The sequence below is a fragment of the Osmerus eperlanus genome, chromosome 19 (assembly GCF_963692335.1).
Source record: "Osmerus eperlanus chromosome 19, fOsmEpe2.1, whole genome shotgun sequence".
Classification (NCBI taxonomy): Eukaryota; Metazoa; Chordata; class Actinopteri; order Osmeriformes; family Osmeridae; genus Osmerus; species Osmerus eperlanus.
In genome coordinates this window covers 12,681,639-12,698,692 of record NC_085036.1, presented here as the reverse complement: position 1 = coordinate 12,698,692, position 17,054 = coordinate 12,681,639, and the positions used below count along the sequence as shown (strand labels likewise).

General features: G+C 44.9%; 3 protein-coding genes across 15 annotated transcripts in view; all 3 read left to right on the top strand.

Annotated features, from left to right (window-relative positions):
• The window catches only part of LOC134039911 (protocadherin gamma-C5-like), an 88,056-nt gene that overhangs the window by 38,569 nt on the left and 32,433 nt on the right, over positions 1-17,054 (top strand). The window contains exon 1 of one of the 13 annotated variants that reach the window (XM_062486081.1): positions 3,408-5,942. The exons of 7 other annotated variants lie outside the window; for them this stretch is intronic. In XM_062486081.1, the coding sequence (XP_062342065.1) occupies positions 3,501-5,942 (2,442 nt within the window). In that variant the 5' untranslated portion in view covers positions 3,408-3,500. Of the gene's footprint in view, positions 1-3,407; positions 5,943-6,549; positions 9,037-13,106; positions 15,582-17,054 lie in introns of those variants that run through there. 5 more of the 13 variants (XM_062486093.1, XM_062486089.1, XM_062486101.1 and 2 more) reach the window with 5 other exon arrangements.
• LOC134039984 (protocadherin beta-16-like) lies at positions 330-2,827 on the top strand. The gene has a single exon (XM_062486207.1). The coding sequence runs from the start codon at positions 347-349 to the stop codon at positions 2,825-2,827; it is 2,481 nt and encodes an 826-aa protein (XP_062342191.1). The 5' UTR covers positions 330-346.
• LOC134039983 (protocadherin gamma-A11-like) lies at positions 10,123-12,713 on the top strand. The gene has a single exon (XM_062486206.1). The coding sequence runs from the start codon at positions 10,290-10,292 to the stop codon at positions 12,711-12,713; it is 2,424 nt and encodes an 807-aa protein (XP_062342190.1). The 5' UTR covers positions 10,123-10,289.

The window sequence follows — 17,054 nt, the reverse complement described above, 5'->3', positions numbered from 1 at the left end:
CATATGAAACATTACTTGACAACAAGAGCTTTAATTTGCATAAAATATCAAACTGGCGTTAGACTTCAGACTACTTGAATTCAGTAAGAATGTAGGCTATTAGCCTCTTGCTTGACTTTTCATTGAGTCTGTGACTGCAGTAGTGGTGCACGTTTTTATGCAGTTTTAGTAAAGTACACAGAGTGTCGCTATCTACCAGCAAGTGATGTTTCACGTTTCTCTCCACCCACTTATGGGCGCAGACTTCGTGTACGTGGAAATAAAGAACAGTGGTGTTTTTGTCATTAACACGTCGAGGAAGAGTGCATTTTATTTACCTGGATAATCCTGTATATCGAAGCATCACATGCAGGAATTGTCTACTTCTTTCTGGAGAATGGAATACGTGGGTCTCTCTGTCTCTGCACCGATGTTTTGGCTGGCTTTGTTTCCTCTGCTCTTGCGCAGCAGCTATGGAGATGTGACCTATTCTATTCCCGAGGAGATGAAACGCGCGTCGGTAATAGGAAATATAGCCAAGGATCTGGGACTTGATGCTAAAGGACTATTGTCTCGGAAAGCTCGTTTGGATGTTGACGGTGGAAGCAAACGGTACTGTGATATTAATCTGAACACGGGTGAATTGTTCGTGGCTGATAAAATCGACAGAGAGGAGCTTTGCGGCACGAGGCTTTCATGCTCCATAAAATATGAAATGATCTTAGAGAACCCGTTAGAATCACACAATATAGTTTTGCAAATACAAGATGTCAATGACAATGCTCCACAATTTAGCGAAGACTTTGTGAAATTTGAGATCCAAGAATCAGCAGTCAAAGGCGCTCGCTTTCCTCTAAATCAGGCACATGACGCAGACATAGGCCTGAATTCTGTCCAAAGCTACACATTACAAAGAAACGATCACTTTAGTTTGGCTGTTCATAGTATTAGTGGAGGAGAAAAGCAGAGTGAACTGGTTTTAGAGAAAGAATTAGATCGTGAGGTCGAGCAGGAGGTGACGTTACTACTTACCGCTGTTGACGGAGGGACTTCGCAGAGATCTGGTACTGTCGTTATACACATCACCGTGCTTGATGCTAACGACAATAAACCTGTCTTTAATCAGAATATCTATACTGTGAATCTACCTGAAAACACGCCGATAGGTTCTGTCTTAATGACTGTTTCTGCTACAGACGCAGATGAGGGGGCGAACGGGGAAGTGACGTACGGATTTGGTCCAATTTCAAACAATGCCAAGCAATTATTTTCCCTAAATCCCAAAACAGGTGAAGTAATCATAGTAGCACGTATAGATTTCGAAACGGAATCCTTTTATGAATTCAGTATTAATGCCAAAGATAACTCAGGCCTAAGTTCTTTAGCTAAAGTTAAGGTTGAAATAACAGATATAAATGATAATGCCCCTGTTATTTCTCTTAAATCTCTGACCAATGCCATCCCTGAGAATGTGTTGCCAGGCACAGAGGTGGGCATCATTAATGTTCAGGATAAAGACTCTGGTGTCAATAAACAGGTCCGCTGCTCCATCCAGCAGAATGTTCCTTTCAAACTAAACCCCTCCATTAAAAACTACTATTCCTTAGTAACTACCAGTGAATTAGACCGTGAGCTGATATCAGATTTTAACATAACTATCACTGCTACTGACGAGGGGTCTCCACCTTTATCCTCCTCAAAGACTATTCATTTATCTGTCTCTGACGTCAATGACAATCCTCCTGTGTTTGAAGAACAATCCTACAGCGCCTATGTGAGTGAAAATAACAAGCCTGGCTCCTCCATATGTTCTGTTACTGCCAGAGACCCAGACTGGAGACAGAACGGCACAGTGGTCTATTCTCTAGTGCCCAGTGAGGTCAACGGTGTCCCTGTGTCTTCATATGTATCCATTAACGGAGACACGGGGGTGATCCATGCCGTGAGAGCATTTGATTATGAACAGTTTAGGAGCTTCAAGGTCCAGGTTGTAGCCAGAGACAACGGTTCCCCCCCACTCAGCAGTAACGTGACTGTGAGTGTCTTCGTAGCAGATGAGAATGACAACTCTCCCCAGATATTATACCCTGCTCCAGCAGGGAACTCCTTGATGACTGAGATGGTCCCCAAAGCTGCTCTGGCAGGGTCCCTGGTTTCCAAGGTGATAGCTGTGGATGCTGACTCTGGCCAGAACGCCTGGCTTTCCTATCAGATTGTGAAATCCACCGACCCGGGACTTTTCACTATCGGTCTCCACAGTGGAGAGATCAGGGCCCAGCGGGACATTTCTGATTCTGACGGTATGAAGCAGAACCTTGTGATATCTGTGAAAGATAACGGACAGCCCTCTATGTCTACAACCTGTGCTGTTTATCTACTGATATCAGATAACCTGGCTGAGGTTCCAGAGCTGAAAGACATGTCTTACGAGGGGAAGGATTCTAAACTGACTTCTTACTTGATCATCGCTCTGGTGTCCGTCTCCACCTTTTTCCTGACTTTCATCATTCTCATCCTGGCCGTGAGGTTTTGCCGCAGGAGGAAACCTAGACTGTTGTTTGATGGAGCTGTGGCCATTCCCAGCGCGTATTTCCCTCCTAACTATGCAGAGGTGGATGGAACAGGAACGCTGCGGAGTTCTTACAATTATGACGCTTACCTGACAACGGGCTCACGCACCAGTGACTTCAAGTTTGTCAGATCTTACAAAGACAACACGCTGCCAGCTGAAATGACACTGAAAAGGAGTCCAGATCATTTTCTGGAAGGAAGTATCACCACACTGAACACAGCAAGGGAATCTAGCGAGGTAAGAGACCTTCGTGGAGATCCTGTATGTGGTGGATAAAATGAGCTGGGATGTACTGCTGTCTGTTCTACTACACTGTAGGTTTGTTAAGGAAACGCGTTCCGGTTTCAGCACCTCAACATAGGGACAGCTCCCTTGTGTTTATGTCAGAGTAGTGAATGCAATGTAGCTCTATACAGGCCTTGAACGGAGGCTGTGCTGAACAATGTCTGTAAAAGTCTTTAAAAATATATTTATGAAAAGTCAAAAGGCTTCGACTAATAATAGACTTGTTTCGTACGTAATACTAGCAACCAATTCCTCAATCATAATGTAAGCCGCAATTTTGATATTTTGACCGTTAATTTCTTCCCTCAGTAGAAATGCATTTGAAACATTACATGACAACGAAAGTTTTAATTTTCATAAAATATTAAGCTGGCGTTAGACTTCAGAATAGTTGATGTTGGTTAAAAAGCAAGCTTTGAGCCTCTTGACAGATCTACTATCATTGAGTCTGTGACTGCAGTAGTGGTTTACGTTTTTTATGCAGTTTTAGTAAAGTACACAGAGTGTCGCTATCTACCAGCAAGTGATGTTTCACGTTTCTCTCCACCCACTTATGGGCGCAGACTTCGTGTACGTCGTGATAAAGAACAGTGGTGTTTTTGTAATTCTGCCGTCGAGAGAGAGTGCATGTTTTTGCCTGGATAAACCCGTATTAAAGCATAACATGCAGGAATTGTCAATATCGTTCTGGAGAATGGAATACCTGGGTCTCTCTGTCTCTGCAACGATGTTTTGGCTGGCTTTGTTTCCTCTGCTCATGCGCAGCAGCTATGGAGATGTGACCTATTCTATTCCTGAGGAGATGAAACGCGGGTCGGTAATAGGAAATATAGCCAAGGATCTGGGACTTGATGCTAAAGGACTGTTGTCTCGGAAAGCTCGCTTGGATGTTGATCGTAGAAGCAAACGGTATTGTGATATTAATCTGAGCTCGGGGGAATTGATTGTCGGTGAAAAAATCGACAGAGAGGAGCTTTGCGGCATGAGGCTTTCATGCACATTAAAATACGAAATGATCTTAGAGAACCCATTAGAATCACATAACATCGTTTTGCAAATACAAGATGTCAATGACAATGCTCCACAATTTAGCGAAGACTTTGTGAAATTTGAGATCAGAGAGTCAGCAGTAAAAGGCGCTCGCTTTCCTCTAAATCAGGCACATGACGCAGACATAGGCCTGAATGCTGTTCAAAGCTACACATTACAAAGGAACGATCACTTTAGTTTAGCTGTTCACAGTAATCCTGGAGGTGTAAAACAGAGTGAACTGGTTTTAGAGAAAGAATTAGATCGTGAGGTAGAACAAGAAGTGACGTTACTACTTACTGCTGTTGACGGAGGGACTCGGCAGAGATCCGGTACTGTAGTTATACACGTCACGGTGCTTGACGCTAACGACAATAAACCTGTCTTTAGTCAGAATGTATATGAAGTGAATCTGCTTGAAAACTCCCCAATAGGTTCTGTTGTAATAACTGTGTTTGCTACAGACGCAGACGAGGGGGCGAACGGGGAAGTGACGTACGGATTTGGTCCAATTTCAAACAATGCTAAGCAATTATTTTCCCTCAATCACAAAACAGGTGAAGTGATCATAATGGGAGATATCGATTTTGAAACAGAGTCAGTTTATGAATTCAGTATACAAGCCAAAGATAACTCAGGGCTAAGTTCTTTTGCCAACGTCAAGGTTGATATAATAGATATTAATGATAATGCCCCAGCTATCTCTATTAAATCTCTGACCAATCCCATTCCTGAGAATGTGTTGCCAGGCACAGAGGTGGGCATCATTAATGTACAGGATGAAGACTCTGGTGTCAACAAACAGGTCCGCTGCTCCATCCAGCAGAATGTTCCTTTCAAACTTAACCCCTCCATCAAAAACTACTTTTCCTTAGTAACTACCAGTGAATTAGACCGTGAGCTGATATCAGATTATAACATAACTATCACTGCTACTGACGAGGGCTCTCCACCTTTATCCTCCTCAAAGACTATTCATTTATCTGTCTCTGACGTCAATGACAACCCTCCTGTGTATGAAGAACAATCCTACAGCGCCTATGTGAGTGAAAATAACAAGCCTGGCTCCTCCATATGTTCTGTTACTGCCAGAGACCCAGACTGGAGACAGAACGGCACAGTGGTCTATTCTCTAGTGCCCAGTGAGGTCAACGGTGTCCCCGTGTCTTCATATGTATCCATTAACGGAGACACAGGGGTGATCCATGCAGTGAGAGCATTTGATTATGAACAGTTTAGGAGCTTCAAGGTCCAGGTTGTAGCCAGAGACAACGGTTCTCCTCCACTCAGCAGTAACGTGACTGTGAGTGTCTTCGTAGCAGATGAGAATGACAACTCTCCCCAGATATTATACCCTGCTCCAGCAGGGAACTCCTTGATGACTGAGATGGTCCCCAAAGCTGCTCTGGCAGGGTCCCTGGTTTCCAAGGTGATAGCTGTGGATGCTGACTCTGGCCAGAACGCCTGGCTTTCCTATCAGATTGTGAAATCCACCGATCCGGGACTTTTCACTATCGGTCTCCACAGTGGAGAGATCAGGGCCCAGCGGGACATTTCTGATTCTGACGGTATGAAGCAGAACCTTGTGATATCTGTGAAGGATAACGGACAGCCCTCTATGTCTACAACCTGTGCTGTTTACCTACTGATATCAGATAACCTGGCTGAGGTTCCAGAGCTGAAAGACATGTCTTACGAGGGGAAGGATTCCAAACTAACTTCCTACTTGATCATCGCTCTGGTGTCCATCTCCACCTTTTTCCTGACTTTCATCATTCTCATCCTGGCCGTGAGGTTTTGCCGCAGGAGGAAACCTAGACTGTTGTTTGATGGAGCTGTGGCCATTCCCAGCGCGTATTTCCCTCCTAACTATGCAGAGGTGGATGGAACAGGAACGCTGCGGAGTTCTTACAATTATGACGCTTACCTGACAACGGGCTCACGCACCAGTGACTTCAAGTTTGTCAGATCTTACAATGACAACACTCTGCCAGCTGAAATGACACTAAAAAAGAGTCCAGATCATTTTCTGGAAGGAAGTATCACCACACTGAACACAGCAGGAGAATCTAACGAGGTAAGAACCCTTCCTGGAGATCAAGTCTGTGGGGAATAAAATGAGCAGCATGTACTGCTGTCTGTTCTGTTCTATTGCACTGTACGTTTGTTAAAGAAACGCGTTCCAGTTTCAGCACCCAAACATAGGGACAGCTCCCTTGTGAGTCTGTCAACGTAGTGAATGCAATGTGGCACTGTACTTGCCTTCAACAGTGGTTGTGCATAACGTTTGCAACCCTCTCTGGAAAATTGTATTTACTAAAAGCCATACTGCTTCGCTTAATATTAGCCTTGTGTCTAGCAACCAGTTTCTCAATCATAACCCAGCCTGCATTCCGGAGTTCTTACATGTCTATATCTTCCTCAGTAGAAATGCAAATGAAACATTACTTGTTGATTTCAGTTAGAATGCAGTTTCTGCTCCACTTTCAGCTGTTCAGACGTAGGCTTCCGCTTATTATTGGCCCTGTTAGTGTGGTAGTGGTTCACGTTTTTATGCAGTTTTAGTAAAGTACACAGAGTGTCGCTATCTACCAGCAAGTGATGTTTGACGTTTCTCTCCACCCACTTCTGGGCGCAGACTTCGTGAACGTCGTGATAAAGAACAGTGGTGTTTTTGTGATTTAGCCGACGAGGTGGAGTGTATATTTTGTCAGGATAAACCTGAGTAGGAGCAATAACTAGAGGAATTGTCTACATCTTTCTGGAGAATGGAATACCTGGGTCTCTCTGTCTCTGCACCGATGTTTTGGCTGGCTTTGTTTCCTCTGCTCTTGCGCAGCAGCTATGGAGATGTGACCTATTCTATTCCTGAGGAGATGAAACGCGGGTCGGTAATAGGAAATATAGCCAAGGATCTGGGACTTGATGCTAAAGGAATGTTGTCTCGGAAAGCTCGCTTGGACGTTGATCGTAGAAGCAAACGGTATTGTGAAATTAATCTGAACACGGGTGAATTGATTGTCGCTGAAATTATCGACAGAGAGAAGCTTTGTGGCAGGAGACTTTCATGCACTTTAAAATATGAAATGATCTTGGAGAACCCGTTAGAATCACATAACATCGTTTTGCAAATACAAGATGTCAATGATAATGCTCCACAATTTAGCGAAGACTTTGTGAAATTTGAGATTCAAGAATCAGCAGACAAAGGCGCTCGCTTTCCTTTAAATCAGGCTCATGATGCAGACATAGGCCTGAATTCTGTCCAAAGCTACATATTACAAAGGAACGATCACTTTAGTTTGGCTGTTCATAATATTGCTGGAGGTGAAAAACAGAGTGAACTGGTTTTAGACAAGGAATTAGATCGCGAGGTAGAGCAAGAGGTGACCTTACTACTTACTGCTGTTGACGGAGGGACTCCGCAGAGATCTGGTACTGTAGTGATACACGTCACCGTGCTTGATGCTAACGATAACAAACCAGTGTTTAGTCAGAATATCTATGCGGTTAATCTGCGTGAGAACTCCCCCATAGGTTCTGTTGTCATTACTGTATCTGCTACAGACGCAGATGAGGGGGCAAACGGGGAAGTGACGTACGGATTTGGTCCCATTTCTGACGATGCAAAGCAATTATTTTCACTTAATCCCAAAACAGGTGAAGTGATCGTAATTGCAGTGATCGATTCTGAAACGGAGTCATTTTATGAATTCAGTATCCAAGCCAAAGATAATTCAGGCTTAAGTTCTTTAGCTAAAGTTAACATTGATATAATAGATGTTAATGACAATGTCCCAGTTATATCTATTAAGTCTCTGACCAATCCAATCCCTGAGGATACGCTACCAGGCACAGAGGTGGGCATCATTAATGTACAGGATGAAGACTCTGGTGTCAATAAACAGGTCCGCTGCTCCATCCAGCAGAATGTTCCTTTCAAACTAAACCCCTCCATTAAAAACTACTATTCCTTGGTAACTACCAGTGAATTAGACCGTGAGCTGATATCAGATTATAACATAACTATCACTGCTACTGACGAGGGGTCTCCACCTTTATCCTCCTCAAAGACTATTCATTTATCTGTCTCTGACGTCAATGACAACCCTCCTGTGTTTGAAGAACAATCCTACAGCGCCTATGTGAGTGAAAATAACAAGCCTGGCTCCTCCATATGTTCTGTTACTGCCAGAGACCCAGACTGGAGACAGAACGGCACAGTGGTCTATTCTCTAGTGCCCAGTGAGGTCAACGGTGTCCCCGTGTCTTCATATGCATCCATTAACGGAGACACGGGGGTGATCCATGCTGTGAGAGCATTTGATTATGAACAGTTTAGGAGCTTCAAGGTCCAGGTTGTAGCCAGAGACAACGGTTCTCCTCCACTCAGCAGTAACGTGACTGTGAGCGTCTTTGTAGCAGATGAGAATGACAACTCTCCCCAGATATTATACCCTGCTCCAGCAGGGAACTCCTTGATGACTGAGATGGTCCCCAAAGCTGCTCTGGCAGGGTCCCTGGTTTCCAAGGTGATAGCTGTGGATGCTGACTCTGGCCAGAACGCCTGGCTTTCCTATCAGATTGTGAAATCCACCGATCCGGGACTTTTCACTATCGGTCTTCACAGTGGAGAGATCAGGGCCCAGCGTGACATTTCTGATTCAGACGGTATGAAGCAGAACCTTGTGATATCTGTGAAAGATAACGGACAGCCCTCTATGTCTACAACCTGTGCTGTTTACCTACTGATATCAGATAACCTGGCTGAGGTTCCAGAGCTGAAAGACATGTCTTACGAGGGGAAGGATTCTAAACTGACTTCCTACTTGATCATCGCTCTGGTGTCCGTCTCCACCTTTTTCCTGACTTTCATCATTCTCATCCTGGCCGTGAGGTTTTGCCGCAGGAGGAAACCTAGACTGTTGTTTGATGGAGCTGTGGCCATTCCCAGCACGTATTTCCCTACTAACTATGCAGATTTGGATGGAACAGGAACGCTGCGGAGTTCTTACAATTATGACGCTTACCTGACAACGGGCTCACGCACCAGTGACTTCAAGTTTGTCAGATCTTACAATGACAACACGCTGCAGGCTGATTCAACTTTGAGGAAGAGCCTTGGGGAGACCAGTGAATCTGTTGAAACTGTATCCCAATATTCAACAATGGTACTTTCTCAAAATCATGTTGTTTTCCAAACATCCTTCCTACCGAGTCGTGTTGATGTTTTCTAAACAGATCTGAAAAGTAATGTGTGCCATCTGATTACTTTCATCCTTTATTTGTGTTTGTTTCCAGACAATATCGTTCAAACATGTCTTCCTGGAAGAAACCAAAGCAATGGATTGCAGATGATTTTAGTTACTAAATTAGAAAAGAGAGAGATTGTATATATTTGTGCCAATCACTAATTTGTCTTTTCTTCTCTTCTTTTTGGATGCACTCTTGATGGGCAATCGTGTTGCTCTATGAAGGTAAGATAGTTGTTTCCTTACCTAAAGACACTCAACAACTACCCTCTCTGTGCAGTGTACACACACACACACACACACAGCTGAAACACAAAGCTCAGTTCTTTTGGTGCTAATGGACACTCCTCTTTAAATAAACAAGTTATTGGTTCGTTTTGAGTGTTTTGTACAGAACTTAAATGAGATATTACTATATTGTATTCATATCAGCCTGTGTGGCTCAATGTTCATAACGAGGTGCATAAGGTCTGGGGAATAACTTTTTCAAAGATAAGTGTTCCGTTTCGTGTGGAGTGTCATTTCAGCACTTCGGACAGCGTCTGTGACGTAGTCTGTTCTGACACACTGCATCTCATTCTGAGGTCGTTTTGAAGCCTTTGCGGATGCAATGGAAACCATTTTAATAAGTTTGGCTGACAGATATTAACAACGCAATTGTGACTAGTCGTAATTGAGTATCTTTTTATTTATTTTTGATTTGGAATATCATAGATATATTAATTTAGAGCTTTGATTAAGAAAAATGACGTTGCAGATATCAGTCTCAAGCAGATATCAGTGACAAGTCTAGCTAATACATGTTAAAACGTCTTTAACGTAACATGCGTGTTTTTGAGCTGAAAAGGTGCCCTTTTTGGTGCCATTAGTATTAGGCCTGTTTATTGTATTTGATAGATTCAGCGATAGTGAACATCCTACAAGTTTCATGTTTTGGGTGTATTTCTTGACTTTGAACTGCAAGGGCCGCTGTTGATCAGGGAAGGGAATTGATAAATATGATGACAGGATGTTGCCTGTAGTTAAATGCGCGAGGGCGGAGGAGTGTGTGTGTGTGTGAGTAAAGGAGCAGGGAAAGCTATTATTTGAAAAACAAATCTCGACAACTGTATTTCTCTGAGGCATTTTAAGACGACATCTTTGGTCAGTATATATTTTCGGTGATAATCCTCATGGAATATAAAGAGTTAGTCACCGCGAATACGTCTGCATATCGGATAATACAATGGCTGGTGATCTGGATGACCGTTGTGTTCATCGCCCCGTACACACGCGCACAGATGCGTTACTCGATCCCGGAGGAAATGAGGAAAGGGGCTCTGATTGGCAACATTGCCAGCGACCTCGGCATCGATGTGAAGCGACTGAGAGCAGGCCGTGCTCGTATCGTGACCGGAGATGGCACACAACATGCTGAGCTGAAAACTGACAAAGGAACTCTAGTCGTCGGTGAAGTGATAGACAGAGAAGAGCTCTGCGGTGAGACGACCCCGTGTAGCTTTAGTTTCGAAATCATCCTTGATAATCCCATGGAGCTTCATCACGTTACGTTAGAGATAGTGGACGTTAACGACCACTCACCCGAGTTTCAGAAAAAAGAAATAAGTCTGGAGATCAGTGAATCTGCAGTACCGGGCGCGCGTTTTTTATTAGGGAGCGCAGACGACCCTGATGTTGGAATAAACGCTCTGCAGAATTATGTGTTGTCTAGTAATGATAATTTTGTACTGAAGCAGCACTCTCGTCCAGATGGGGTGAAATACGCTGAGTTGGTGCTTCAGACGCCGTTAGACAGAGAAAAGCAGCCTCGTATCTCTCTGACGTTAACGGCTGTTGATGGTGGGAATCCACCAAGATCTGGCTCTGTAAAAATTGAGGTTACAGTTTTAGACGTCAATGACAATGCTCCCTTGTTTAACCAGTCTGTATATAGAGTGTCTGTCATAGAAAACGCATCAAAAGGCACACATATCGCTACCGTTAATGCCAGTGATGTGGACAGTGGAACAAATGGAGTGATAACTTATAGCTTTGCAAATCTTAAAGGTAACATAGCTGATATATTTACAATAGACGAACAAACTGGCGTGATATATGTCAATGGTGAAATTGACTATGAAAAGGCTAAGAAATTTGAAATAGGCATTGAAGCCAAAGACCAGGGAGGTCTAGGAGACTCAAGTAAAGTTATAGTTGAGGTCATAGACGTGAATGATAATTCGCCTGCTATTAGTGTGATGTCATTTTCAAGTCCCGTGTCCGAAGACGCACCACCCGGTACAACTATAGCCATCCTTAACGTAAAAGATCTGGATGCAGGAAACAATGGCCAGGTGAGCTGTTCCATTGACGACAATCTACAATTCAAAATAAAGTCATCCTTACGAAATTATTATACGCTCGTAACGGATGCAACACTAGACAGAGAGAGAATCTCTGAATACAACATCACCATCATAGCGATGGATTCCGGGTCCCCTCCGCTTTCTAGTCGCAGAACTTTACACCTTAAAGTGTCCGACGTCAATGACAACAGCCCCATGTTCCCACAAGTTGAGTATACCGCGCATGTACTTGAAAATATCTCTCCAGGAACGTCCATATTTAGAATTAGTGCTGAAGACGTAGATTGGAATCAGAACGCACGGATATCCTATTTCATTGAAGACACATTAGTAGCTGGATCTCCTATGTCCTCTTTTATTTCAGCCAACGCCGAGACTGGTGTCATTTATGCAGTGCGTTCATTCGACTACGAACAAATGAAAAATATCACAATTCGTGTCAGAGCACAAGACAGCGGTTCTCCACCTCTGAGCTCAAATGTAACACTAAACATTCTCATTGACGACGAGAATGACAACGCACCCCAGGTCCTCTACCCGGTCCAGAGTGGCGGTTCTGTGGTGGCAGAGATGGTTCCTCGTTCAGCAGATGTGGGATATCTGGTCACTAAAGTGGTGGCTGTTGACCTGGACTCTGGGCAGAACGCCTGGCTGTCATACAAGCTCCAGAAAGCGGCAGACAGGGCGCTGTTTGAAGTGGGTCTCCAGAACGGAGAGATCAGGACCGTACGTCAGGTGACTGACAAAGATGTCTTGAAGCAAAAGCTGACCGTTATAGTGGAGGACAACGGGCAGCCGTCCCGTTCAGCTGCAGTCGTTGTGAACGTGGTTGTGGCTGACAGCTTCCCGGAAGTGCTCTTCGAATTTACTGACTTTACGCACGACAAAACCTTTAACGACAACCTAACATTTTATCTAATCCTGGCTTTGGCCGTGGTGTCGATTCTCTTCATATTTTCGGTCATCTCCATCATCTCTGTGAAGATTTACAGATGGAGACAGAGCAGGCTGTTTTACAAATCAGCAGCCAACCTCCCTGTTATCCCCTATTACCCTCCCGTCTTCCCAGAAGGGACCCTGCAACGCGTGTACAACTATGAGATGTGTGGGACCACAGACTCTAGGATGAGTGATGTGAAGTTTGCAAGGCCTTACAGTCAGGGCACGCTGGTGGATGTGAGTCACATGGGGACTATGCAGAGAGAACACGTAGAGCAGGATCATGGAGACTTCACTGGAGAGGTGAGATAAAGCAATCATATTGCAGACGAAATATACGTTCTTCTCTCTCTCTTTCTATTCATCTCTCTCTCACTAACTCTCTCTCTCTCTCACACACACACACACACACAAACACACACACACACACACACACACACACTCCAGCCCCACCCCCCGTAACCCCTCCCCACCACCACCACCATCACACCCCACACACACAAACTCGCTTTGTTTATATGGGGCTAGATATCACTGAAGTTACATTTTTATACATAATTTATTTGTGATTTCTGCACTAAGTAGTGCAGTACTTTATATGAACTCTAAGTGCCGCTGTTGATTGCATCTAATCATAATCGCGGACAGGGCTACTCCTTTAATAATTCAGTCAGGAACGCGCAAATACCTAGTTGCTGTTCTACGTAACGTTCAGCTTGCATTGGGTCCATTTCCGCAACGGCAACTGGAATATTGAGATAAATTAATTTGTTTTGTCGTGAGATTACCATGAGAAACATCCGCTGGCACGCGGGGTGGCCTTTGTGCGTTTTCGTGTTTTGGATGTATTCTATTGACCCTGTGGTCGGCCAGGTCCGCTACTCCATCCCGGAGGAAATGTCCGTGGGCTCCTTTGTGGGCAATCTAGCTAAGGACCTGGGACTTGATACTCAGCGACTGGTATCCGGGAGAGCCCGTGTGTTCACCGCTGGGGACAGTGAGTACGTGTTACTAGACAGAGAGAAAGGACAGTTGTTGGTTAAGGAGAGAATAGATCGTGAAGTACTCTGTGGGGACATTTCGGCGTGTAGCTTCGGTTTTAATGTTATTTTAGAGAATCCCATGGAACTCTTTAGAATTACAGTGGAAATACAAGATATAAATGACAATAGTCCCGTATTTTCGAAGAAGGAAATCGAAATGGAAATTAGGGAGTCTGTTGCGCCTGGTGCGCGTTTCTCAGTCGAGAGCGCTGTTGACAAAGACGTGGGGAAAAATACGCTCCAAAAATACATATTGAACCCTACGGATCATTTTATTATAAAGAGCGAAGGCCGTTTGGACGATAGTGACCATATAGAGCTGATACTTCAACAACCCCTCGACAGAGAAAAGAAAACGCGTCATCTTTTAACGTTAACTGCTGTCGATGGCGGAGACCCTCAGAGAACAGGATCCGTCAGAATTAATGTAATTGTTCTAGACGCGAACGACAATGCCCCAATATTTAGTCAACCTGCTTACAAAGCATCAGTTTCAGAAAATTCCGCAAAGGGTACACTGGTTACAACAGTAATTGCTACAGATGCAGACGAGGGCTCTGGTGCAGTTGTAGAATATGTATTTGAGCATTCCACCAGTTCAATACGAGATATTTTCGCAATCGATTCTATCTCTGGTGAGATTCGAGTAACTGGAGATATAGATTATGAAAAAAACAAACAATTCAGGATCAAAGTAACAGCAAAGGACCAAGGTGGATTAACGGACTCGTGTGGAATCGTCATAGATGTAATAGACTTGAATGATAACGTTCCTAAGATAACAGTCATGTCCTTCTCCAGTGCCTTGCCCGAGGACTCCGTCATGGGCACTGTTGTTGCCATGATTAACGTGCAGGACCTAGATCAAGGAGACAACGCTAAAGTAACCTGTTCAATTAATCGCAGTCTCCCTTTCAAATTAGAATCTACAATAGCGAACTACTACAATCTGGTGACTGAATCCGCTTTGGATAGGGAGCAGATAGCAGAATATAATATAACAGTCAGTGCTGTAGATGGAGGGAAGCCAGCTCTCTCAAGTGAGCAAACGCTAACCTTGAAGATATCAGATGTAAATGACCATGCCCCCCAGTTTGAATTGGAAAGCTACGATGCCCATATTACAGAAAACAACCCGCTATCGCTATCCTTCTTCTCATTGAGAGCTACGGATGATGACGAGGGACAAAATGCACGAGTATCCTACTTTATCCAGGACGGCAGCCTGAACGGTGCCCCTCTCACCTCATACGTGTCAATAAATGCAGACAGTGGTGCGCTTTACGCAAGGAAACACTTTGACTACGAACAAATCAAATCCTTCAGCGTCCTAGTGAAAGCTCAAGATGGAGGGTCTCCTCCGCTGAGCAGCAACGCCACCATCCACATCTCCATCAGAGACCAGAATGACAACGCGCCCCAGGTCCTCTACCCGGTCCAGAGTGGCGGTTCTGTGGTGGCAGAGATGGTGCCTCGTTCAGCAGATGTGGGATATCTGGTCACTAAAGTGGTGGCTGTTGACCTGGACTCTGGGCAGAACGCCTGGCTGTCATACAAGCTCCAGAAAGCGGCAGACAGGGCGCTGTTTGAAGTGGGTCTCCAGAACGGAGAGATCAGGACCGTACGTCAGGTGACTGACAAAGATGTCGTGAAGCAAAAGCTGACCGTTATAGTGGAGGACAACGGGCAGCCGTCTCGTTCAGCTGCAGTCGTTGTGAACGTGGTTGTGGCTGACAACTTCCCGGAAGTGCTCTCCGAATTTACTGACTTTACGCACGACAAAACCTTTAACGACAACCTGACATTTTATCTCATCCTGGCTTTGGCCGTGGTGTCGATTCTCTTCATATTTTCGGTCATCTCCATCATCTCTGTGAAGATTTACAGATGGAGACAGAGCAGGCTGTTTTACAAATCAGCAGCCAACCTCCCTGTTATCCCCTATTACCCTCCCGTCTTCCCAGAAGGGACCCTGCAACGCGTGTACAACTATGAGATGTGTGGGACCACAGACTCTAGGATGAGTGATGTGAAGTTTGCAAGGCCTTACAGTCAGGGCACGCTGGTGGATGTGAGTCACATGGGGACTATGCAGAGAGAACACGCAGAGCAGGATCATGGAGACTTCACTGGAGAGGTGAGATGAAGCAATCACACAGTGACGTGTAGAAGCAGCACTGGAGCGCTTCGGCAGAGAACTGTGTGTGTGTGTGTGTGTGTGTTTGTCAGCAGGTGTAGCAGTACTGTGAGTCTAAAGAGCATTAGGGATGACAGATGGCTTCTTACCTTTTATATCGCTTCTTCAGTAACTGCAGCTAATGTGTGTGTTGTAGCTACACATGCACTTACATCAGGCCCGACAATAAATGGCTGCCATCATATCCGTTTTGGCTCCACCAAAGTAACTGGTCCGAGCTGTACTGTGTCAGTTACTCATTCTATAAAGTAAACATCCTCCAGAGTGTGGCCTTTCTCTTTGACATCACTTCCTTTTTAGTGCTCTCATCGTGTTTTATAAAATCAATTTCTCATCTTTCTGTCTCTCTCACCCTCTCCTCCTCCCTCTCTCTGCCTGTGTGCAGAACAGCACAGAGCTTGGGTAGACTGACCTAGTTTCTCTCTCACACACTGGCCCAGTATTGTGTGTTTCTGTGCTGCAATAATGTGCTTATGTGTTTCTCCCACTAAACATGGGGCTTGATTCCACTTCTGGGTTAGACTTGTGCTGGTATGGAGAACTGCTCTGTTATCTGGAACCCCTCTAACAAACAGTCCCTCTCCCTTCCTCTCCCCCTCCCCCAATCTCTCTCTCTCCCCTTCCATCTCCCTTCTTCTCTCTCCCTTTCAATCGATCTCCCCCTCTCTCCCCTTCCATCTCTCTCTCCCCCTCTGCTACAGTACGTTATACATGTTGATGTTCACAAAAGGACAGCACCCATCACACCGGGTCTGAGACCTTGTCCAGGGTGTTGTGCTGATCCCAATAGCGTCCCAAAGCCTCCCATGCCTTCTGACTGTGAGGGCTTTATTTATGAATGTAGTAACACATGGTGCAGCCCAGAGTGCTGATCAGGACAAGACTGAATCCACATCTGCCCGGAGACAGTACGCATCACTTCCTCTCGGGTTGTTTAGCCAGTAAAGCACTGCATAGTTACGGAAGGACGTATACTGCCAACACGCATACGGTACTTGTTTAATTATGAATGTGCCCTTGTACCCTTGGCTTCCTGTTTACATTTGAACCTCATTTGCCAGGGTAGATTTGTTCGTATCCTAGGTGTTTTATAGGGTTTAAGTAGATATTCACTGTAAGGGCGGGGGGATCTGGATTTAAGGTCGGACGGTTGTGCTTCACTGAAGTCTCAGGGATGCGGTTTCTAATCGTGCCGTTCTCCGGCTCCCCTGGGACAATCGCTCCCCGGTCATGTGAGGTTGCTATGGTAACGCCTCATCAGACACACAGCTCTGTACCGTGGTGGCAGCGGGCCAGTGGTGTGATTGTCGACTTGGAAAACGATAACGTTGTTATTTCTGGACTTGTTTTCATACGATTTGTGTATCTGATTGCGCCCTGTGTTTGTAGCACGTCGCAGGGTTTGAGCGATGT

Excerpts from the sequence above, each read along its gene's own strand:
- LOC134039984 (XM_062486207.1), top strand. The coding sequence starts at position 347 with ATGCAGGAATTGTCTACTTCTTTCTGGAGAATGGAATACGTGGGTCTC.
- LOC134039983 (XM_062486206.1), top strand. The coding sequence starts at position 10,290 with ATGGAATATAAAGAGTTAGTCACCGCGAATACGTCTGCATATCGGATA.